The 24760-nt window shown below is 38.0% G+C and overlaps 1 protein-coding gene across 2 annotated transcripts in view; it reads left to right on the top strand.

The window, feature by feature from the left end:
- The window catches only part of NELL1 (neural EGFL like 1), a 520182-nt gene that overhangs the window by 108404 nt on the left and 387018 nt on the right, over positions 1-24760 (top strand). For both annotated transcript variants that reach the window (XM_087719035.1, XM_087719031.1), the window contains exon 4: positions 22577-22747. In XM_087719035.1, the coding sequence (XP_087575161.1) occupies positions 22577-22747 (171 nt within the window). The remainder of the gene's footprint in view (positions 1-22576; positions 22748-24760) is intronic.

Genomic DNA, 24760 nt, shown 5'->3' with positions numbered 1-24760 from the left:
ATTATATAATGTCTGCCTTTGAGTCAACATTCACTCTTGGCAACTGCTTGGAGTTTTGTATGCAGTTTTCTTGGCAGGATTTCAGAAGTGGGTTGTGTTGTCTTTTCTTAGGATGGAGAGAAAGTGAGTGGGCCAAGGTCACCCAGATGGCTTTGTGCCTAAGACACCACTAGAATTCATGGCTTCCCAGTTTCTAAATCTGGTACTTTTTTTTTAGTACTACCAAACTGTTTTATTTTATAGCTTTTAGCTAGGTAACATATTCTATTTTATGTTATTTATTTTATATATGTGTTGTTTTGCTATGAATGTCAGGCAGAGTGTACATTGTAAAACCATATTCTCCCTGTGCTGAAATATATATAAATGATTGAATATTCAATTTATAGAGATACCAGAACTTTATTTTGTCTAATTCCATTTCTGTTCTCTGTATGATTGCATACATGTACTATGTTATCCATTAAATAAATTATATATTTAAATATTATATATTTATATGTTCAAACTAATAATATATTTAGCATATGAATAATAATAAAATAAAATTAGGTGAAAACTATTGCTGCTCAATGTTAAATACTCTATTTTCGGGGGGGGGGGAAACCCTATATCAGCACACCCAATATCTGTTATATAGAGATAACAGCAGCTACCTTGAATAATCATACAGATTATAAACTCATTAAAATTGATACAGAACACTGCATTAATAGACCATTTTTGTGGTTCTTTGAGCAACTCTATTCTCTGTAAATCAATGCTGTGCTAAAACTGGCTTGGTTCTTCTCTTTGAAAGGGGATTCTGTGTTCCTGTGTTATTCTCTGATGGTTGAGAAATTATTTGGAACTTCTTTAGATTTTTTTGACAGCTCACTTACTATTGCACTTTATAGAGGAAACTACTATTCCTTTTGTTTGTTCCTTATCTTTCTACACTTTTGAAGCCTCACTGGATATCCATATGCTTTTCATCTGAAGATTTATCAAGAGCTCCTCTAGGAAGCCTTCCTTTATGGCTTCATGGAAGCATGAGAACCTGAGAGTATTTACAACCCAGATTTAAGTTTGCAGATTATTGGAAAAATGATTATGTAGTGAAAGATAGGATAACCATGTCCCCCACTCTGGGCTGCCTTGCAGCAAATTAGATAAGTTACAGTAACTAAGCTTATGTAAGATAAGCATAAGAATTTGAAAGCAAAAATTTCTTTCATCAGATTCAGTGAGTATGGTTAGAAAGAGATGCAGGACACTTTTATGCCTGTTGCTAATTTAAATGTGTGGAAGATGGGGTAATTCTAAACTAAAATATGAATTTTAATGCTTGTGACCCATTTTTCTAAATGAAACATTAGGCACACCCGGTTTCGTCACCATTTTAGTGTTAGAGTGCTTTTAAAATTTAGAAATGATTAGATAAAAAGATAAAAGCCACAAGACAATTTAAAACATTTGTAAAAACTATAGAAGAAGAAGCATCTTCTACTCAAATTGTTAACAGGCTTTTTATGAATTCAACATGAAGCTCATCAAAAGGAATGCAGTTCAGCTGTATTCAATAAACATTTTATCCAAATTAATTATTATAGTTACAGACTGTATTGGCATTTGATGGATGTACTTTATAAGACATAATATAGTAGCACAATTTTATCTGATTAAAAGTTCTTCAATTATTTTCTTCTTCCATGTGGTTTGTGAAACGCAACCATAAAAATTGTATTTCATAGTGAGAGACAAGTTACAACTCAGTGATTTAATTCCCCAAGCATCAGGGCAAAGATCTTTTAATTCACATGCTCAGTTGTTCACATTTGACTTGTTTCAATTCTATAAAAATGCTACTAGAAATGTGGATATGCTGCCATGTCCTTTACAACTCTACTTTAACTCTGAATTCTCTTCACTATATTTGATGCAATTGAAGATGGAATCTGCTTCTGTTATTGTCCTATGAGCATCTATTGCGGGACGTGTGTGTGTGTGTGTGTGTGTGTGAAATGATATTTATATAGATGACAATGGCATCATGCAAATGCTTTGATTTATATATTCTTATCCAGTATCATGACATAAGCATGTAAATTGTGAAATTTAATCTTGTCCTATATGCTTCACTATTTTGGAACGCTTCACTTTTTTTAATATGCTGAACTGCTTTAGAGTTTTACTGAATCTGAAATTAAATTTCCTTGGTGATTATGGTATATTATAGGGATCAATGTTTGTTGGGATCATCTACCAATTCACTGCACATTCACTTAGACAATTTGGTGGAACACAATCGCTAGGATATCTCTGATCAAAGGATTGAGCTTACTGTTGATGTTTTCAAGTAAAAATGCCCAGGACATGCTCATCAGTCTCTTGCCTAATGCAAAGCTTGGACCTCTATTTTCTACTAGATGGGAGCAGTTTTAATAAATACAATACAATACAATACAATGCAATACAATACAATAGCGGCTATTGTCAATAGCAGAGATGGAAGGGACCTTGGAAGTCTTCTAGTCCAACCCCCTGCCTAAGCAGGAAACCCTATACCATTTCAGACAAATGCCTGTCCAACATCTTCTTAAAGACTTGCAGTGTTGGGTCATTCACAACTTCTGGAGGCAAGTTGTTCCATTGATTAATTGTTCTAACTGTCAGGAAATTTCTCCTCAGTTATAAGTTGCTTCTCTCCTTGATTAGTTTCCACCCATTGCTTCTTGTTCTATCCTCAAGGGCCTTGGAGAATAGTTTGACTCCCCCTCTTTGTGGCAACCCCTGAGATATTGGAACACTGCTATCATGTCCCCTTAGTCCTTCTTTTCATTAAACTAGATATACCCAGTTCCTCCAACCATTCTTCATATGTTTTAGTCTCCAGTCTCCTAATCATATTTGTTGCTCTTCTCTGCACTCTTTCTCGAGTCTCCACATCTTTTCTACATCGTGGCAACCAAAACTGAATGCAGTATTCCAAGTGTGGTCTTACCAAGTCATTATAAAGTGGTATTAACACTTCACGTGATCTTGATTCTATCCCTCTGTTTATGTAGCCTAGAACTGTGTTGGCTTTGAAAGGTAGTAGTGAATTATCCAATTACAAGTAATCTTTGAGTTAGGAGCAGTCACTTAGCAACTATTTTAAATTTTGATGAATCTACCTTGGGTAGTTATAAGGTGCTTGGCAACTGGGCCATATTTTCAATCATTTGCAGTATCCTGTGGACACATTACATTTTATGATAGTTCCACTGAAAATTTTTATCTACTACAGTACTTCTGGAGAAGAGCAAATTTACAATGGCTGCTACAGTAAAATGAATTAGAACAATTCACTAATGAATATGGGTGGACATTGCCATGTCCAATTTTTAAAATTTTGTGTCCCTAGGGGAAAATGTGTTAACAACAAAAACAATTATTATTATTCATATGCTGCCCAATTCCCAGAGATTTTGTGTGCTTCTATTCTGTTTCTATTCTAAGTTTGTATAACATGAATTGCTATTCTAAATTTTTAAAAGGTATAAATAAAAAACTGTATTGAATCAGGACTTATGTAAGTTATAATGTCAGATTTTCCATGTAATAAGCTAATAAAATTAATCAGAATAGACCTGGAAGAAACCTTTGAGGTCTTCTAGTCCAGCTTCCTGCTCAAGCAAGAGTCTCTACAAAATTTCAGATAAGTGACTGTCCAGTCTCTTTAAAAATCCCAGTGATGAAGCACCCACAACTTCTGAAGGCAAGCTGTTCCACTGGTTAATTGTCCTCACTGTTAGAAAGTTTCCCCTTAATTCTATTTTGAAAATAAATTGACCCCTTCCTCTTTGTGACAGCCTTTCAAATTCTGGAATGCTGCTATCATGTCCCCCCTAGTCCTTCTTTTTTCTAGGCCAGAAGGTAAAGGGTCCCCTCCCACAGATGTGCTAGTTGTTCCTGACTCTAGGGGGTGGTGCTAATCTCCATTTCTAAGCCAAAGAGCCAGCGCTGTCTGATGACAATTCTGTGGTCATGTGGCTGGCATGACTAAACACTGAATGCACATGGAACACTGTTACCTTCCCATCAAGATGGTCCCTATTTTTCTACTTGCATTTTTACGTGCTTTTGAGCTGCTAGGTTGGCAGAAGCTGGGGTAAGTAATGGGAGCTCACTCCATTACACAGTGCTAGGGATTCAAACCACTGAACTGCTGACCTTTCTGACTGACAAGCTTAGCATCTTAGCCACTGAGCTACCCTGTGCCACTAAGCCACCATTTCTAGAATAGCTAAACCCAAATCCTGCAACCATTCTTTATATGTTTTAGTCTCCGGGCCTTTAATTATCTTAGTTGTTCTTCTTTGACTTTTTCCAGAGTCTCAACATCTTCTTTGTAATGTGGTGGCCAAAACTGGATTTAGTATTCCAGGGGTTGTCTTATTAAGGCTTTATAAAGTGGTACTAATACTTCATGTGATTTTGATTCTGTGCCTCGGGTATACAAGGATTTATTAGCTTTTTTGGCTGCCACCACACACTGCTGAGTTAGTGTTGTCCACTAGTACTCAAAAATCCCTTTCATAGTTATTGTTTTTAAGCCAGGATTTGCCTAATCTGTACTTACTCTTTTTGGATCCTGAGCTTGTCTTCTAGGGTGTTGGTTCTTTCTGCCATCTTAGTGTCATTTGCAAATTCCTCTTCTATTCCCTCATCTAAGTCATTTATGAAGATATTGAAGAGTACTGGGCCTAAGATGGAAACTTGTGGTACCTCTCTACTTACTTCCCTCCCTCCATGTAAATGTAATGCCATTAAGGACTACTTGTTAAGTATGGTTTCTTAGCAAGTTACAAATCCAATAGTTCTACTTTGTCAAATGCCTTGCTGAAGTCTAAATATACTATGTCCACAGTATTTTGCTGGTCTACTAATTTAATCACTTTGTCAAAGAATGAAATAAGATTGGTTTGGCATGATCTGTTTTTAACAAACCCATGCTGGCTACTAGTTATAACTTTATTTATTTCTAGATATTCACAGATCTGTTTTTTTTATTATCTTTTCCAGTATCTTCTAAGGTGTTGATGTTAGTTTGATTGGTTTGTAGTTTCCTGGGTCTGTTCCCCCCCCCCCCTTTTTGAAGATGGGAACTATATCAGTTCTTTTCAAATCCTCAGATAATTCCCCATGGTTCCAGGATTTATTTATGTGTTCAAAGATTTTTTAAAAAATTATTTGACTTTTGTTGCAAGTCTTTGTTCATTCTGACCCTTTGTGTTCCTGATTTCATCTTTGCAGATTTGGGCTATCTGCAGATACTCTGCTTTTGTTGTGTGTCCCTTTTTCAATTTTTTTTGTAAATAAAAATGAAAAACTAATTAAAAGGAAAAAAAATCTTCTTTATAAATTATTTTTGACCTCAACAGGAAGCCTGAAAGATTACTGGTGTATGCTTGGAAACTTGTTAAGATTTCTATGCATGCAAATCAGCTACTAGATATTCAAGAAAATAGAAAATATATTGATTAACCTTTGAGTTACAGGGCAAAAATCACAAACTTTATTAATATTTATATACAAATTACTTAAGCTATGAAGAGTACCATTGGGAAAAATTCAACAGCTTGTCTTTTACTCTGAATAGCTGGAGTATGATTGTACAACACATCTGCCTACTGACATATTACATCTGCCTGCAGCAACAAAGTTAGTGCTATCAGTACCAATGTTACCAATTGCATTTCTTTAATTGATTTTCATCTTTTATTGCAGATTTGCCAATTTCTACATATGTTACACAGTAAAGGTTTCTTTCTTTTGCAGAAGTGACATTCAGTTTGAGTAAAATAAGATAAAAACAATAGATATGTAGGTTCTTTAAAAAAGAATAAAATGTCGACACCTTTTATAAACTATAGAAACATAAAATGGGTTTGTTTGATTGATTTAGTTCACATATATGCTGAAGTGAAATGAAATTAGTATGCATACAGACATACTGAGAAACGTTTATGTTGACGTGCAGTTGTGCACAATTTTGATGAGCATCTGTTCTGTGTATCCTTGTTTTAAATAATGTCATAGCAAAAACAGGGATCTTCTAGTGAATTTATAGACTGTAAATTCTACATTTTTTAAAGAAAGGATAGGGATTTGGGTGAGATATATTTTCAAAAATATTTTTAGCAGTTCTTAATGTAGTTGGAGACAGGATAGGGAATATTTAAGTACACGCTGTCCTATAATAGATATAGGGAAATAGATATAATATATATAGGGAAAGTAATAGATATCATAGCAATTGAAGAATGTAATCATGCCTTAGAAGGATTATTTGAGATTTTAATTTTAAATGTTGTATTTTTTTATTCTCAGTGACAGAAAATAGAATATTGGTTAGGGAGAATCAGTGGCAACTTGAGAAAGTTAATTTGGCCTTAGGGAGCCAGTTTGGTCTAATGATTAAGGCACCAAGGTAGAATAGCAATAGCAATAGCAGTTAGACTTATATACTGCTTCATAGGGCTTTCAGCCCTCTCTAAGCGGTTTACAGAGTCAGCATATTGCCCCCACAGTCTGGGTCCTCATTTCACCCACCTCAGAAGGATGGAAGGCTGAGTCAACCTTGAGCCGGTGAGATTTGAACCTCCGAACTGCAGATAGCAGTCAGCTGAAGTGGCCTGCAGTATGCACTCTAACCACTGAGCCACCTCGGCTCTATAAAACCAGGAGATTGTGAGTTCTAGTCACAGTTTACCCATGAAACCAGCTGCTGACCTTGGGCGAGTCACTGTCTCTTATCCCAACTCACATCACAGGATTATTCTTGTGGAGAAAATAGGAGAAGGAAGAAGTATTATGTATGTTCGCTGCCTTGAGTTATAAAAATAATGAAGGTGGGATAAAAAAACTTAAAAAATAAAAATAAATTTAAAAATCACATTTAACAAGTTGGCAAAGGATTTAAAAATCACATTTAACAAGTTGGCAAAGGATAAAATCTTTCCCCACTCATAGCTTTCAATTGCAAATTGAGCAAAATGGCACAGAGATGGCAGCAAGTTCTTGGCATCTTCCTTTTTGGGCTCTGTAGGGCAAGGTTGTCAAACTTCTGGCCCGTGAGCTGGTTGTGTCACATGCTGGCCATGCCCACACCTGGTTTAGCAAAGAGGAAAAAAGTCCTGATACGTCACATGATGCTCCCATGGTGATGTGAGTTTGACAACCCTGCTGTAGATGCAGGTGTAAGTTCCAGTATATCACAAATAAATGTCATGATTATTAAAAAAAACTAAGCTAATCAACGCTAAGGGAGATAAAGTATATTTGGAAAATTCTCAGATGACAGGAATGCATAATAAAAAATATTTACCAAAGCGAGGACAGAGCTAATCTAAATTAGGGTTATAGGAAAAACTTGTTTCCACAGAGTTGCTTTCTGTCTTGGTGGGGGAACACCCCAATAACCCAAAATTTAAAAACCGATATTGTACAAGATGCCAGTTTATATAAGAGAAGGTCATCCCCTACATTTTCTGACCACGAACTGTTTAAGAGAAACTGCTTTACCATGGCAGCTTCTAGATCTGTTGGACTAGAATGGTCCTTCATGATTAACAAGTTTAGGGCTCAACAGAGAGTCATGAACTATATCCAAAAAGAAATGGGAAGCAATATAGTTTGTCCATGATTGGTATAATGTAGTCAGCAAAAGCCTAAAAGAGTGTAGTTGCTGCATTTTGCACCAATTTCAGATTGCAGATAAGAGCCTTGGTGGTGCAGTGAATAGGCTAACTCACTGCTTACCACCAGGAGTTCAATTCTGACAGTTCAAGATTGACTCAGCCTTCCATCTTCTGAGTTTGGTAAAATTATGACCCAAATTGTTGAGGGCATCAATATATATGGACAGTGATTTTGCTCAATCTATTGTGCATAAATGTGATATGTACATAGGCAAATTGAATGTACTGCTGATAAACTAGAATGCAGCAAATTGTCCTTTGCTGAGTGAAATAACATATTTAGTGAAGGGTCCTTAGTATTCTCTGAGCTTATTTAAAGGTAAAAAAATAACATGAATCCATTATTCAAGCATAGATTATCATAAAATAACATCTTAGAATGTTTGGTATTGCATTGACCAATATACATTGTTTGAAGTTATCAGAGTCAGTTATGGATGATTGCTGGGGAAGCATTATCCTCTATATTTAGAAGCTACAGATTCAGGAGGCTGCCTTAAGAATTGCATTTTGTTATGCTAGTAAGATGTAAAAAGTGAAAATTGCTGACTGCATTCTGGACACATATCCCTCCTGGTTGCTCAAGGCTTGCAGGGAGGTGGCATGTGCTTGGGTCCAAGTAGTGGCTAATGCCTTGTGGGAGAAAGTGGTATTGCACATCCTTTTCAAGAGGGCATTGTTAGACTCAACAATATTAGACAACAGTTGGTTGCTTCCTGTTTGGATTACTGCAATATCTTTACATAGGGCTTCTCTTGGAGACCACCTGGAAGCCACAATTGCTGTGAATGTGGCAATGCATGTAGTGATGAGAGTCTCTAGATTTAAGATATTACACTTCTGTGGTGTAAATTGCATCAGCTCCCAGTTTCCTTCTGGGTGCAATTAAAGCTGCTGATAATTACTTTTAAAGCCCTGCCTGGCTTGGGGCCATCTTATATGTAGGACTGCCTCCTCTAAGAATATCTGCCTGTCCTAACACATTGAATAGGGTAGCATGTTCTTAATCCCCACCTTTAAAAGTTGCCATCTTATGGGACCTAGGAATTGTGCCTTTTCCATGGCAGCTCCTGCCCTATGAAACATGGTTCCCCTGATGTTTAACAGGGCATTACCTCTTTATCCTTCTAAAAAGCACTTAAAACCTGGCTCCCATACCCTTCAAGTACAGGGATGAGATGAGATTTATGACATGAACTTGCTATGGGATGCATGTGAAAGTTTAATTATGGTGCCAGGTTTTGTTTGGTTTATTTTGGTCTTAATACTTGTGGTTTTAATATTTTTTATAGTACATAGATGTTGTTTTATCTTTTGGCTGTAAGCTGCTCATAGTTTGGTACCAGATGTGGAGCTATCAAATGTTTTAAATAAATAAATGAAACAAATCTCAGTCTTAGAGTAATTACAAAGTTTTTAATATACTTTTGTATTTTAGGATTTGAGGTCATATAAAACAATTATACATTTGACTTACTTGATATTAGGATTCAGATGAAGCTATGAATTTATACCAAAGATTCAATGATTAAAGATGAAAAATGGTAATGAGAGTCAAATCTCTTTATTGATTAACAACAATCTGGCCATTAACATTTTTCGTTATGCTGCATTTATCAGGAATTACTTTTGAAGTAACGTATAAAAGATAATTCTCTTATAAATAGGGTGACCAGACGTCCCGCATTTGGCGGGAAAGGCACGATTTTTCATCATTTTTCCCACGTCCCGCCCGCTTCTCAAAAAACCCCGCTTTATTTTGGCGCTCGCTGGCTCCCCCGCCCATATCAGCTGCCACTAGCTCGCTCGTTCCGTTCCCCCATCTATTCTATTCTACACTAAATATCTAAGCCAGCCCAGCCTGCCGCTCACTGATTGGCCTGGACTCCAGCCAATCAGTGAGCTGGCTGGGATGGAAAACGCGGCGTGCTTAAAGTTTTCCATCCCAACCAGCTCACTGATTGGCTGGAGTCTGCTTAGCACGCCGCATGAGTCGCAGGAGTCTCCACTTCATTTTGCCTTCGTGGTCGTTTGCTTTGTTTTGCTGCTTCACTGGTGAGTAAACCGGGAATTAGTAACCTGCGCGGGGTTAGTGAAACACCCGCCACCACCCTCCTCCCCTTCCCTGTGTGCAAGAAAGGCGCCCGCTCGCCAGCCCGCACCAGCCTGCTCACCCTTGGGCTCAGGGGGCAGCACCTTCCCAGCTCCGCTGCTGCCGTGCTGCTTCCTTCACGCCCTGCGGAGTTTTCCCTGTGTCTCCCAGGTCGCGCCCATCCTGTGTGCGAGAAACTCTGCAGGGCGCGAAGGAAGGTGCTGGGGAGGTGCTGCCCCCGGAGCCCAAGGGTGGGTGGGCGGACTGGCGAGCGGGCGCCTTCCCTGTGTCCCCCAGGTGTGGTTGGGAGGGAAAAGCGCTTGACGCGAAGAAGGACTTTCTTCCAACCAGCGAAACCCCCAATCTCCAGGGGCATCGGACTCCAAACCCCATCGCAGGAATCCCCACTCGCCAAGATCGTACAACTCCAAGTCCCATCCCCTCCGCCCATCCCCGCCAGCGCAGCCCCTGGCGCAATTGGGCTGCGATCGGCGGGTGTCCCTGCTGCAATCCGCGCCGCCCGCCGCATCAGCCAGAATCTAATTCAAGAGATCTTAATTTTGACAGCGTTGTTGGGATCTGCGGGTGAAATTACTTTAATCAGTGGGGTAAAATTCTTTCTTTCGCTCGCCCGAGCTCTGATGAGGGGGAAAGAGAGGACTTTCCTTACGCCCGCATCAGAGCTGGGGGGGGGGGGAGAAAGGACTTTACCCCATTAATTAAAGTAATTTCACCCGCAGATCCCAACAACGCTGTCATAATTAAGATCTCTTAACTTAGATTCCGCGGATGAGGTGGGTGGCGCGGATTGTAGCAGGGACAACCACTGATTGCAGCCCGGCTGAATCTCTCTCTCTCTCTCTCTCCCCTCCCTCCCCCCTCTCCCCCCCTCTCCATTGTAAGGATTGGTGAAATAAATAAATCTGACTGTTGAGTTGATAGAAAGTAACTCTTCCAGATTTTAAACAGGAATCAGGGTTTTTTTCCCCCCAGCTCTCCTGTGTTCCTGGAGATCACAGATCACGGGGTGGGATGGGACTCCCCACTCGCCAAGATCGTAGGACTCCAAGTCCCATCCCCTCCGGCCGTCCCCACCAGCACAGACCCTGACACATCAGCCGGATTTCTTGAATCCCCGCACGTGTGCGCAACGCAGTTGGGGGGGGGAGCTCCGTTTGGGATGCCCTCCATAGCCGGGTTTTTTTCTTTTCTTTTTTTAATTTAATATTTTTAAAATATTAAATGAAGCCGCCAAAGCCCAGGATCTCTGCCTGCTCAGCTGAGGTGTGATCCGAGCCGAGGGGGGAGGAGGGGGAGGCACCGCCGCCGCTGTGAAGCCTCCAAAAGCAAAGGATCCCTGCCTGCTCAGCTGAGGTGTGATCCGAGCCGAGAGGGGATGAGGGGGAGGCACCGCCGCCGCTGTGAAGCCTCCAAAAGCAAAAGATCCCCGCCTGCTCAGCTGAGGTGTGATCCGAGCCGAGGGGGGAGGAGGGGGAGATTTCCTAAACCCCATTGAATCCAGAGGAGGAAAGAGAGAAAGAAAGAGGGAGTGTCTGCACAGGAGTGGGGATTTTCTAAAAATCCCATTGAATCCAGAGGAGGGAAGAGAGAAAGAAAGAGGGAGTGTGTGAGGATGGGGGATTTCCTAAACCCCATTGAATCCAGAGGAGGGAAGAGAGAAAGAAAGAGGGAGTGTATGAGGGTGGGAGATTTCCTAAACCCCATCGAATCCAGAGGAGGGAAGAGAGAAAGAAAGAGGGAGTGGGTGCACAGGAGTGGGGATTTTCTAAAAATCCCATTGAATCCAGAGGAGGGAAGAGAGAAAGAAAGAGGGAGTGTATGAGGGTGGGAGATTTCCTAAACCCCATTGAATCCAGAGGAGGGAAGAGAGAAAGAAAGAGGGAGTGTGTGAGGTGGGGGGATTTCCTAAACCCCATTGAATCCAGAGGAGGGAAGAGAGAAAGAAAGAGGGAGTGTATGAGGGTGGGAGATTTCCTAAACCCCATTGAATCCAGAGGAGGTAAGAGAGAAAGAAAGAGGGAGTGTGTGCACAGGAGTGGGGATTTTCTAAAAATCCCATTGAATCCAGAGGAGGGGAGAGAGAAAGAAAGAGGGAGTGTGTGAGGATGGGGGATTTCCTAAACCCCATTGAATCCAGAGGAGGGAAGAGAGAAAGAGGGAGTCTGTGAGGTGGGGGGATTTCCTAAACCCCATTGAATCCAGAGGAGGAGTTTGTGTGTATTTGTGTGTTTGTATGTGTGTGTGTGTGAGAGAGAGAGAGAGAGACTATCACTGTGTTGTAGCTTATGATTCTTGATGAATGTATTGTATTTTATTTTATTTATGTACACCGAAGACAAATTCCTTGTGTGTCCAATCACACTTGGGTAATAAACTATTGTACTCTACTCTACTCTACTCATTTCTATTTCAATTCTAATAAGAAGTTTAGCTTCTCTCTCTTGAAAATGTAAGCTAGCATAATGCAAGCTAGCTTTAGCTTTCAAACAGTTAATTTAGTGACCAAAGTTACAACGGCATTGAAAAAAGTGACTGATGACCATTTTTCACACTTAGCGACCATTGAAGCATCCTCATGGTCACGTGATCAAAAATTTGATGTTTGGCAACAGATTCATATTTATGATGCTTTCAGTGTCCTGGGGTCATATAATCGCCTTGTGTGACCTTTTGACAAAATATAAAAATTTTAATCAAGCCCCCCACCCCCACCCCCCACCCCAGTCAATGGTGTCCCTCTTTACCAATCTGAAAATCTGGTCACCTTACTTATAAACCATAGACGTTTAAGCCAGTGCTTGAAGCATATTTTGAAATCCTAGAACTGCCTAACTTCCTTTTTGAGGCAATGTATTAACAACCTGTCTAAAGGACATGAGTGTCCAATTTAGTAATGGGTGCACATTATTTCAATAATAGAATTTATGTTAATATCTTAAAGGTTGGAATGGGAGAATTTGTCATGGTCAATTTGCCATGGAATAATTTGTTGCAGGACAATTCAACAAATAGAAAAGTTAAATTAATGTCAATGGAACCCTGGTCAATAACAGTAAAATAAAGAAAGTCAATCCAGAAATAGGAGAGTTACAATAATTTCAGTGGAAACGTGGTCACCAATAATAAAAGTAACTGAATTAAGACAGCATTCAATTGTCCTATGGTGAGTTGTCCTGTGGCTAGTTGGCTATGGCAAGTTGACTGTGATAATTTAGCTGTGGGGATATACCTTACATGTACTGCACAATTGGCAAATCTTTGTGCTTCCAGTGAACCTCAGAAGGGATCCTTGACAGTTAATTCTGTGAATTTGTGGGTGAGGATATGTATGGCCTATTTTTGTAATCTTGTGCTCACTTAGAGACAATTTTTAACCTAAACTTGTTCTACTTTTGAGTTTATATTTATATTCACAGTTTCTTCTGTGTGAAGAAAGTAGTTTTAAAATATATTTGGTAATAGTTTGGAAATTCAGATTATTTAGAAAATTCAAAATGAGTTGTTTATTGCAGTGGAAAAAGCATTCCTCCTTGATGTATCGAAGCTCAAATATAGCTATTTTTAAGGGCTTGCTTTGGTCCTCTGAGCATGCGTATGCATGTATAGGCAGTATTTCTTCTGAGAAGGCTAGCCTAGTAAAACAGATTTATGGATGTACACACATGAGTTAGGAAGAAGTTGGAAATAATCACACTGAGTTTCCTCTGTGTTTTGAAGATGGAGTTAGCACGCTTTGCAAAAAAAAACACCACTCTTCAAAGGCTAGGCGTAGATCAATTAAAATATAAGTAAGCCTGTGTGTGTGTGTGTGTGTGTGTGTGTGTTTAAATTCAAGAATACTTTTACCTCAGAGATATTATTTAATATTATTCACATTATTCTTAGTCATATAATCTCTGTGCTGAAATCTGTCTTCCAATGTTTTGAAAGTTTCCTTTCCTTGCAAAAAAATAAACTTGCCCTTTTCTATCTAATTTTCAAGTTTTTCATTTTCTTAGGAACATTGCACAATATTTCTGAGCTTTCTTTACTGTAACAAACAGGCAAGGGAGATGATTACCGGTAATTGATTGATTTGTACCCCTGCCTCACAGTGCAGTTTCCCTTGTGGTCTCATATTTTGCCTATGAAATAGTTCAATATGAAAATTGCCCAGAACTTAAATGAAACATGGAAACCAAGAATGCTGCAAAATGCTGAGAAAATAACATCATGATCCTAACAATGAAAATTTCACTGAAATTGTCTTCTCCTTTGAAATCAGAAATTCAAAAGCAATCAATATTCCATTAAACTAAAGAAAAGTGGCTGGTGGGAGAATAGCAGACAAAATGGTTGGCACCCAATAGATTAAAATATTTGAAATAAAATTGCCCTTCTTAGTTACATTCATTTTGCAATAAAGAAATTCAAATAAAAATTATATGCATCCACCTGGCAATAGAGAACAAATATAATTCATCTCCCTTACACATTTTTGGAAGGGAGAGACTAATTAGTTTTTAATGACATTTGATTAGTACATATGATGTGAACAGGAAACAGAACCTCAGAACTGTACACTTGAGGGAAAAAACACATTTTGACTTGGAGAAATATAATAGCTGTCCCTATACCATATGATGGAATTGGGTTCATCCATAATCAGAGAAGGTGGTATCTGCCTATCTTGTATGTGCTTAGAAGCTTAGAATTGGGTCTGGTTAACATTTACAGTACATATGTATATTATAGTACACTTGGATTTTTTTTTTAAAAAAAAACATTATGTAATGGAATGGGTGTATGACTTTGGGGAATGAAGGGGAAGGGATATTGCCTAGAAAACAATCAGACAACCTGGTGGCTTAATGGTCAGAGAAAGAAAGTTAGGAATGATCTTTCCTAATTGATCAGGCAGTTAAAATAATGGTGGGCAATTTGTATCTTAGGACTTGCAAAATTCTGTTAATGTACCCTCATAATAAAGTAGAATTAGTTCACTTGCTTGTGTTTCATCTCTGGTTTACTTGTGAGGGCTGACAACTTGGCACATCTTAAAATATATACTGTATATATTGCTATAAAATACTGAGCAACCAAATTGAATTATATTGTTTGTAGTTAAAGTATATTTTTTAATGTATTTATAGTGTTAGAATGAAATCTTACCAGGCTCATTTCCAAGCCAAGAATAAAGAATTTAGATAATTGCTTGGATTAGAGGTGAAGTCTTTTTCAAAGAGCACAACATGCATTCAGAGGCAGCCATGGCAAGCACAAAGGCCGGCAGTTCAGCGGTTTGAATCTCTAGTATAGGTCTCTTGTGTGAGCAGGGGGTTGGACTAGATGACCTCCAAGATCCCTTCCAAGTCTATTACTGTTAACTTCTGTTACTGTTAACTTTTCCACAAGCCCTTTAAATAGGAAAATGTTTCTCTTTGTTTTTTGAAACCATGTAAATGTGTGCTGGCTTTTTTATGCATTGCAAGAAAGTGCACTTAGCTGGGTTTCCTGGAGGGTGCGCTCTGGTATCAGGCACCTTGCTGTGGTTGCAGTTTCCACTTAGCATTGCAGATTGAAGTGGCAATCTCTTTGGAGAAAAGACTTTTTTGCTATTTAATTAAGAAGATCTCTAACATCCTGCAAGGAATGTTTATCTGAATAGGCTGGTGCTGTTCTGCCACATTTTAATCTTTGTGTTAAGCCCATTATAATATCTCACTCTTTGTCCTGATTATAATTTTTAACCTTTTGCCCTGATGAACAGTGGGAAGATTTTATGGAAATGGGCAGAGGTAGAGTGAATGGCAGGAGGGTTTGGTTCTTTCCCACAAGAGGATAATTGTATAGAAATAAAATTGTACAGAAATAAAAAAAATTCCCATCTAAAAAACTATCCACTTTTCTTTACCATTTATTGCTAGATGTACATTGTATGCTAAAAGCCTATAATATCTTTTCGTTGGAGCATTATGACATCACCACTTTTATAATTTTTCACTAATTACTGTGAGCTGTTAGAATGTTTCATAATTCAGTATCCCTCCCATCTTAAATTGCACAATAATTTAAGTGGTTCCCTAAATAGGGGCATCTATTCAAAAGGAAGGTGTTAAAATTAAATAAAATAATATTTGTCAAATCTTTGAATTCTAACCCTAATTCTGTGGTAGAAAAAAATTAAGTGTAGGAAATGAAGATTATGCTGCACCTTCTGCACTCCCATCTTGTACACATGACATGGATCAATCTCAGTGTCTTTCTTTGCCTAATTTTGTCAGATCCCAATTGATAAATTTTATCAGATCCCAATTGATCCTTCCTAACCCAGTCCAAGCCCCAAGAATCCTATTTAAGGCAAAGTTTAGAAACCTTGTTCACCCATTCACAATACAGCCCCAAAGAAGCCCTAATAAGAATTGCCACACAGTAATCCAGGAAGAAGGCCGAATCTTCTGTCCTCAATACCCTGATCATCTCAACATTTGATCACCTTCACAATGGATTTCTCTAGCAATAATCCCAGGTACCTGGATAAGGATCTGCCTAGCTTCTTCAAATTGGTTAGCAAATCTGATCTCTAGGATTTCCCACCTTGTAGCCCTTCTACAAAAAAAATCTTTGTTTTTTCATTGTTCTTTCATTGAGCCAAGGTGGCGCAGTGGTTAAATGCAGCACTGCAGGCTACTGCTAGATCAGCAGGTCAGCGGTTCAAATCTCACCGGCTCAGGGTTGACTCAGCCTTCCATCCTTCTGAGGTGGGTAAAATGAGGACCCAGATTGTTGGGGGCAATATGCTGACTCTCTGTAAACCGCTTAGAGAGGCCTGAAAGGCCTATGAAGCGGTATATAAGTCTACTGCTATTGCTATTGCTATTGCTTTCTTTCTTGTACAGCAGGCACCCAACAATTGTCCCTATAAACATGCTTTTTCTATTTCTAAATCCCCAATTGCATTTCCATACTACTGTAATGGTAAAAAACTGAACTTTTCTAAATGGTGTTTGCTTTATCTGTACTGTATTAAGGAGCACAGTGGTTAGAATGCAGTACTTCAGGCTAACTCTGCTCATAATCTGGAGTTCGATCTTGACGGGCTCAATTGATTTAGCCTTCTATCCTTCCGAGGTTGATAAAATGATTGTCCCCCCCCCCCCCCGATTGTTGGGGAAAAGATGCTGACATCGCAAACCACCTAGAGAGTGCTGTAAATCACTGTGGATTTTATATAAGTCTGTGCTATTGCTATTATGTGTGAAAAACAAAAGGGTAGCTGGAACCATGCTGTTGAAGCTATGCCCTATAGCTATCACATGATCCACTAAAACAAAGGGTAGGGCATCAATCACATGGTTGTTTTAGCCAGCATAACTTTTTTTTGGTACCCATTAATGCTTCCAGCAGGATCTTCCCTCCCTCCCACTAGAGAACTTGGAAATGCTTGTGCTTCTTTTGCCAAAAATATCTGCGAGTACTTTTAACAAGAAATGAAAGTTAAAAGTAAAGGGTTTTTCCCCCTTCCCCTTTGAATATTACCAGTTAAATGAACCCTATTTAGCTGCTTTGTGCCAGCTTGTCAACTCAGATACAATGAGCAAAAAACATTATAATCCAGATCACTTTTCATTGTCTAAGCTCTAATACTTTCATTTAAAGATATTCATCTTTTAAGTACTACAATAAAACAAAGACAGTCACAAAAGACAGCTTGTTACCCTCCTTCTGTTCAGGAGCACAGCCACCAAAATAGAGCTGATGGAAGATATTTTGCTGCCTCAACCAGATAAGATCCTTCCATTCTCTGTATTTCTTTTATAAAAGCCAGCCAGGTTGACAGTTGTCTTTGACTTCAACCCTTCCACTATATCTGCAGCTAGCAAGTGCATGTTAGGATTTGATCATACAAGTACTTTGACCTTTCCACCAACATGAATGTGCACAGTGCAGAGAAAAAGCATGAGGTCAAAATGCAAAAACAAAATCAAGAATAGCAAATGAGGTATCTAAGTAGATGAATCCAAGAGATGATGGCAGGTCATGAATTCTATAATATAACATGCCCAAATATTTCCTTTCAGTGACAGCTTGACAATCTAAGCCTTGTATAATTATACAATACCCGTTGCATAAGTCATGATTATTTAAAATTCTCATCTAAGGTTTACTTCTACAATTTCTGTGTAATCACCACTATATTTTTTTATCAAATTTAATTTGAATGAATAGAAATACAAATTTGATTTAGATCACAATACACTGTACACCACAAAGCATTTCACAGCAAAAGCTACATGTTTATTAAAAGATATGGTCCTTTATATTTAGTTCAGGTAAGATTTAAAAAAAAAAGATAATAAAAGATGTTGTAGTTAAGGCATCAGGTTAGAAACTGGGAGACCAGCACTAAGCCAGGTGGGTCACCTGGGGCAGTCATGGTGTCTCAGCTCTTGGAAGGAGAAGAAGGCCAGTTCTGGGGGTGAAAAACATGGCCAAGAAAACTTCAGGGACTTTTCCAGGCAGCCACCAGGAATCAAGATTGATTTAAGGATACTTCCACCTAAAAAGGAAGATAAAAATGGCCTTCTTTCCATTTCCCATGCATTAAAAACTCAAAAAAATGTTGTCTCTTTTTATGGAACATAAGAATCTATGGCTACAATAATGGCATTGGCTTGAAAATGTAGACAATTATGCAAATGTCCCAGATGTCTTCCATTTATGATCAAAACTCTCCCTGATACCCTGCCTCGTTTCTTCTTTATTTTTTATCCCATTTTCCCCCAAATTATTTCCTGATAAGGAGCATGTATCCTATTTTTTTAGTTCATTGCTCTTCAAGTTACCCAACTGATAATGCAAATGCAACATTTAAAATCGAATATAGCTAAATACAGTAGTTGGACTTAGATCTCTTTTAAAGTGTGGCATGCCCATCTGACTGAGGGAGTTAAAAGCTGCTTTTCTGCCTAAAAGAATCATGAGGGAAACCATCTGAGTACTTCAGGCTGAACATTAAACATTAACTGCAATAAATTATATAATATATTTATGCGGTTGAATTTGAAGAAGCACACGTAGAATGAAGCAACTGCTAATTCAAGCGGTTCCATGGTAATTCACACAATATTATAAAAGGTGGTTTTCATAGTAGTTCATACCTTTCTGCTAGTATAAGAGGTTATTTCACCCTCTCTTTCCTAAACCAAGGAGCATATTTATCTTTCATTTTGTTTTTTCTGAATCAGTGCTCTGCACAATATGCAAAATATATTGTGAATAGAAGATAGCACCTGTCAGAATATGAGGATCTTTTAGATTTAAACAGTTCTGAGACTTTTATTTTATCTTTCTTTTTATTTAAACATTACGGTTTACTGAATATTCATGCAAATCATCAATCTACTTTACACTGATGATATCTTCCATTTGGCGAACTCCTGTGTACAGTATTTTATGAATAAGACTGATATGATTACAATCTGGTGCATTTTAATTGTTAATGGAAGTAGTTAGCAAAATGGATCACAGTGGGGATTCCTATGTTGTGTGAAAAGGAAAACCTAATCAATTAACCAAAGCAATTAATCCTAATGGGTCTATGTGGGACTGTTGTAGTTTTGAGTCTCTCCCAAGGCCATTTGAGAATAACAGAATAACAAAGTTGGAAGGGATCTTGGAGGTCTTCTAGTTACCCCCCTCCACCTGCTTAATCAGGAAATCCTGAATCATTGCAAACAAATAATTGTCCAATCTCTTCTTAAAAACCTCCAGTGTTGGAGCATCCACAATTTTTGGAGGCAAGTTGTTCCATTGATTACTTGTTCTGTCAGAAAATTTGTCCTTAATTCCAGGTTGGTTGATTAGTTTCCATCCATTGTTTCTTGGCTTGCCTTCTGTTGCTTTGGAGAATAGGTTGACCAAGAGGTAGGGCCCTTAAATGTGTTTGGCATTGGTTGCTGTCATTCCACTACCATTTTTGTTCTCTCCAGTGTGCATGTGGGTAGATTAAACATGTAGGAACTAATTTCTTTTGTAGCTTCAGAAGAAAATGCAGTTACAAAACATTTAAAATTTTAAATAGAACTTCATTAAAAGTACTTGTCTCCCTGCTTGCTTTGATATTATAGTGCTGGAATCAGCTTGTAGCTTTCAAAGACTGACAAGTCTTTTTGATTGGTGACAGCGCTAGTAAAGTAATTGCCAGTATAACATTCCATTTTTAGGTGCTCTTATTCAAAATTTCTTACTTTCTTTGACTATCTTTGATTTTTGTTTGAGCAGGAAGAGCCATTTTGTTCAGGATGTATATTTCTGCTTTCTAGAGAAGTTTACTTTGTTCCCATATAATTTTTCACTTCACTCCCTCAAATTCCACTTTAATGTAGTTGGGAAAACTTAGTTTACAAAACTTATTTTTAAGGTTCATATTATACGAATGGATAATAGAAAAACTGATGTTCATTTTGTTCATTCTGTTTTTGTTATCAGACACATACTCATGTACCAATTTCTAGTCACAAATGTGTTCCTTAAGTTAGTTGATTAGAGTTTTCCATTCAATAGGTCTATTGATTAGTGTTGTGTGAGTTGTTTTCCCCCCACATTTCTCGGCCAAACTTTGTTGATCAAGCAAGCAGATTAGAGTGAAACAGTTTTTATTTATTTATTAGATACAAATCCTGCTGTGAGTGTTGCTTGGACTGCTAGACAGGAATTTAATGGATATACAAATAATTAAGAAGAACACACTTTTCAGGGAAGCATGAATGTAAGGAATTAAAATCCTCTCTCCCATTTTATTCACTAACTAAGTGTACAGATTCATAGATCCATCCATGCTATGTTTGAAAGATTTCTTTTTTTACCATTCACAGCCTTGGAGAGGCTGGCAAGGCAGAGATTTCCCAGCAGAGTTACTGCTGATATGTGTTGGGTTTTGCTTTGCTTTGCTTTGTTTGTGCCTTCAAGTCAGATTTTAATACCTGACAAATGCTTGGATAACTCCTGCAGTTTTCTTGGCAAGGTTTGTGGAAAGTGCTTTGCCATTGACTTCTTTCTAGTACTAAAAGAGATTGAGTGGTTCAAAGCTGCCCAGCTGGCTTTGTGCCTAAGACAGGACTAGAACTCACAGTCTCCTGGTTTCTCTCAGTTTCTAGCCTGATGTAACCTGATGCATTAACCACTATACTAAACTGGCTCTATGATATGTGCCTTCAATCTACCCTGAATAAAGCCCTTGAGTACAGTATATACCCATGATGGCAAACCTATGGCATGCGTGCTGGAAGCGCATGCAGAGCCATGTCACCTGGCATGTGCGGCGTTGCCTGTTCCTTTTCCAGGTTTCTGGCATGCACGCACACACTGGCCTTCGTGTGCGTGGCAGTGTCAGAAACTGGAAGAGCTAGTCTTCTGTTTTCTGGCATGAGCATGTGTGCCAGCCAGCTGATCATCATGTGTACATGCGCCCCAGAAACTGGAAGACTAGCTGGCCGGTGCACCTGCATACGTTGGAAATGTGAAGTTCATTTTTTTGGTACATGCATGCCCCCCCTGGGCAGTTCCTCTTCCAGGTTGCAGGACCTATGAGCATGTGCGCACACATGTACTCCCTTTCAGCACTTGGTACCAAAAAGGTTCACCATCTCTGGTATACACTGTAGATAGCAGCGAATGGTTTGATTTCTGCAGTACTAAGTTCAGTACAGCACCATTCTGAGGGAAATCTAAATTTTGGCTGGCTACTAAAATTCTATTGATCGTAATCCAAGTGTCAGCCATCTGAGACAGGCCAGGTCAAGAAATAAATCCTGCAGGGACGCCTGGAATATGTCTTTATTGTTGTATTAACACTATTGCAAAAACTTTAGTTGTACTTTTTTAAGGACAATAAGGTCAAGGCAGAGTTGTTTTGAGTTTCTTTCCCATGTTTTCTGTTTCACCAGAGGTGAGGAACCACTTCACCTTTCCACATTTTTACGCCCGGAGTTCCTCTACACACAGCTATCACACTTTATTGTCATAAGAATTAGTTTTCTATCACCATAGTCCAGACTTTTACAGTCCAGATGCTATAATCTTGCATTGCCTGTAAATTATTCACTGATGTGGTTTGGAAACAAAGAAAAACATAATTGGAAAAAGGAAGCGTTTGGAATTAGCAAATGCTGTCCTATTAAAGAGAAGCATTTCCAATCTGTGTGAATGTCTTATATTTCACAGCACAGACATGTATCTGGCAATCTGCAGTCACCTTGACTTCCTATGATTCAATAAATCTCAGGGGAAGATGTGACTTCACCTATTGAGGTTCCTCATATTGGGAAGTGTGAGCAGCTAAGGAGGCTTTCAGTGTGATGGAAAGCTCTGGAACAAAAACAAGAGAACAATATTGCTTTCTTCTACCTGCTATAATAAGAAAGCAGATATTAAAAATAAATGGTCAAACACTCCAGGAACAAAGCAGAAACACACAATCTTTTCATATGAGATGGAAAATTTAAAGGAATTGCTAGACTGAATTTGACACGGCATTATCTGAGATGATAATACACAATAGATCACCTTCATTGGCACTACAGTGGAGTTTGATTGAAACTGACAACATTGGTATAGTTTTCCAATTATTATTTCAAGTAATTTTTCAATTATGGTAGCTTGCATTGAATCTAATAACACATCATGTACAATCTTATAGCACATCATGTATAATATAATGTCCTGAGAATGGAATTGATTCTCCTTGTTTTAAATGCAGTTACTTTGAACTGGAAAGCAGCGGCCTGAGAGATGAAATAAGGTATCACTACAGATTTAATGGAAAGACAAGAACAGAAGTATTTCCGTATCGGCTAGCAGATGGACAATGGCATAAAATTGCATTGTCACTCAGCGCATCCCACCTCCTGCTTCATGTGGACTGCAATAGGTAAGATATTTTTCATGAGTTCTCACCCTCACTCCCTGCCATCTCCTCTGAGAAATGCCTGGTCCCTCAACATAAAACTTAGTACTGCTGGATGAAATTTGAAATGGAGTTTTATATGCTCCAAAATGTCAATTGAATATTTGAGTGAAAAGAGAAAATGGCATGATAATTAAATAGCAAGCCTCCAGTTGCTGATTTTGGAATGGTGGAAAGGTATTAATGTATTGCGTCATTCTCTAGATATCAGTTGAATTGCAATGCATTGTATAGTCTATTTCTTTTTTCTGAAGAAAGCTTCTCTCAGCACGCATATAACATCTGAAGGTGTAATTGTAGCTTCTAATTTCTTTTCATGTAATAAGTGCCTTAAAATATTCTTTAATTTTTTTTCAAACAAGACATTATGAAAGAAAAGAATGAAGACACGCCTAAATCCTTTTTTATACTTTGCAAGAAGCCGAATCTGAATAGAGTAGCTCTATTTTTTCTTAGATAAAAAGCAAGCTATACACTTGACATTATGATATTTACTGTATTTGTAAATAATAAAATGATTATATGATTAAATGATTTCTCCTATACCAATAAAATGGTATAGGAGAAAGATTATGGAACATAGAACTAAGTAATGTTAACTAAAGATTTTTTCTCTTAATACCTTTGAAAAGGTACTTTTTAATATGCGAAAACAATGTTAATACATTAGGTTTTGTTCTCATTTAAAAAACCTAGCAGTCATTTGCTTAAAAATATATCATATTTAAAGTTGTTGCTTGAAGGTTTACTTGAGCTGGCATAATGAAATGAGAAAAAGATCTGCAGGATCTGTAAAATATAATCTTTAATAAAAGTATTGGTTAAAAAAAGGAGAAAAGGATGTGCAGGAAGAAATTCCTGATATACACCCTGTATTATTATTCAAAGGTTATCAATTTTCAACTCTTTTGACTATCCAGGACAACTATTTTAAGAAAGAAGCAGAGAAGTATGTCTTGGTTTTTTTAAACACATTTTTATTGACAGATATCATAATGGAAATGGCCAATTCTTCAAACCCAGAGTTTATTCATGTGTAAAAGTTATAATTATATGGAGGTTGTTTGCCTGAATAAAAGAAGAGCTAAATGCTGAACATCCTGAGTGATATTTATTTCTTGAACAATGTAGAAATTGTCAGGTACACTAAGATTTTATTTGCAAAACATTAGAAGTATATTTTCTACATTAGGGTACTTTAATAGTTTATTATAGTAGAAAATTATAATATATGCTTCTTTTGATTATGCTTATGAAAGGTCACCAGTTCATATGGGAAAAGGATGGTTGGAGTTTAACCGTACTACACAAACATATAACTAACTGTACAGTATAAAGAACAGAAGATCTGTAGTTTATATTCCACAACATATGTTACTGGGTTATTTAGGTTAGTGTACTAAGGGAATAACAAAAAGGTTTTAATTAATGTGGTCATTTAACCCCAAAGAGTTAAATATAATTCAAAACAGGCCCAAATCATGCACAAGGTTAAACTCCATGTAATTAGCTGAGTTGTAGGAGTGGCAAAATCCAATCACTTGATCAGTTTTTGCAAACTAGTCTGAGAAAACCAGCTGAAGAGAAGGAAGGTATGACAGGAAGCCTTTATCTCACTGATTTTTTCCCTTTTTCAATAACTCGATGTACATTTTGCAATGTTGAGTTTTTCTTTCCATCACGATAAAGAACTCTATCATTAAATGACTGTTTCCCACCCACAGTTCCAAAGATTTCTGCTTCCTCAGCTGAATCTTCTCAGCTGTTATTCTTAAGTTAAGGTTCCTTTGAAGCCTTCTCTGTTCTCCAAAGTATAAATTGTCAGCAAAACAACAGTTGTCAAGAATTTCCTGGAAACACCATGGTAGAGAGAGTTTGTCTTCCAACGGGTATTAGCATAATAAAACACCACTGCAACTACATGCTTCTTTTAAAGATCTGACATTTGTGTTTGGAAGGCATCATCTATATCTTCTT

This window comes from Thamnophis sirtalis, unplaced genomic scaffold (genome assembly GCF_051295495.1).
Source record: "Thamnophis sirtalis isolate CommonGarterSnake01/CBP01778 unplaced genomic scaffold, rThaSir2_p1.2 scaffold_1, whole genome shotgun sequence".
NCBI lineage: Eukaryota > Metazoa > Chordata > Lepidosauria > Squamata > Natricidae > Thamnophis > Thamnophis sirtalis.
This window is presented reverse-complemented; position numbering and strand designations above follow the sequence as displayed.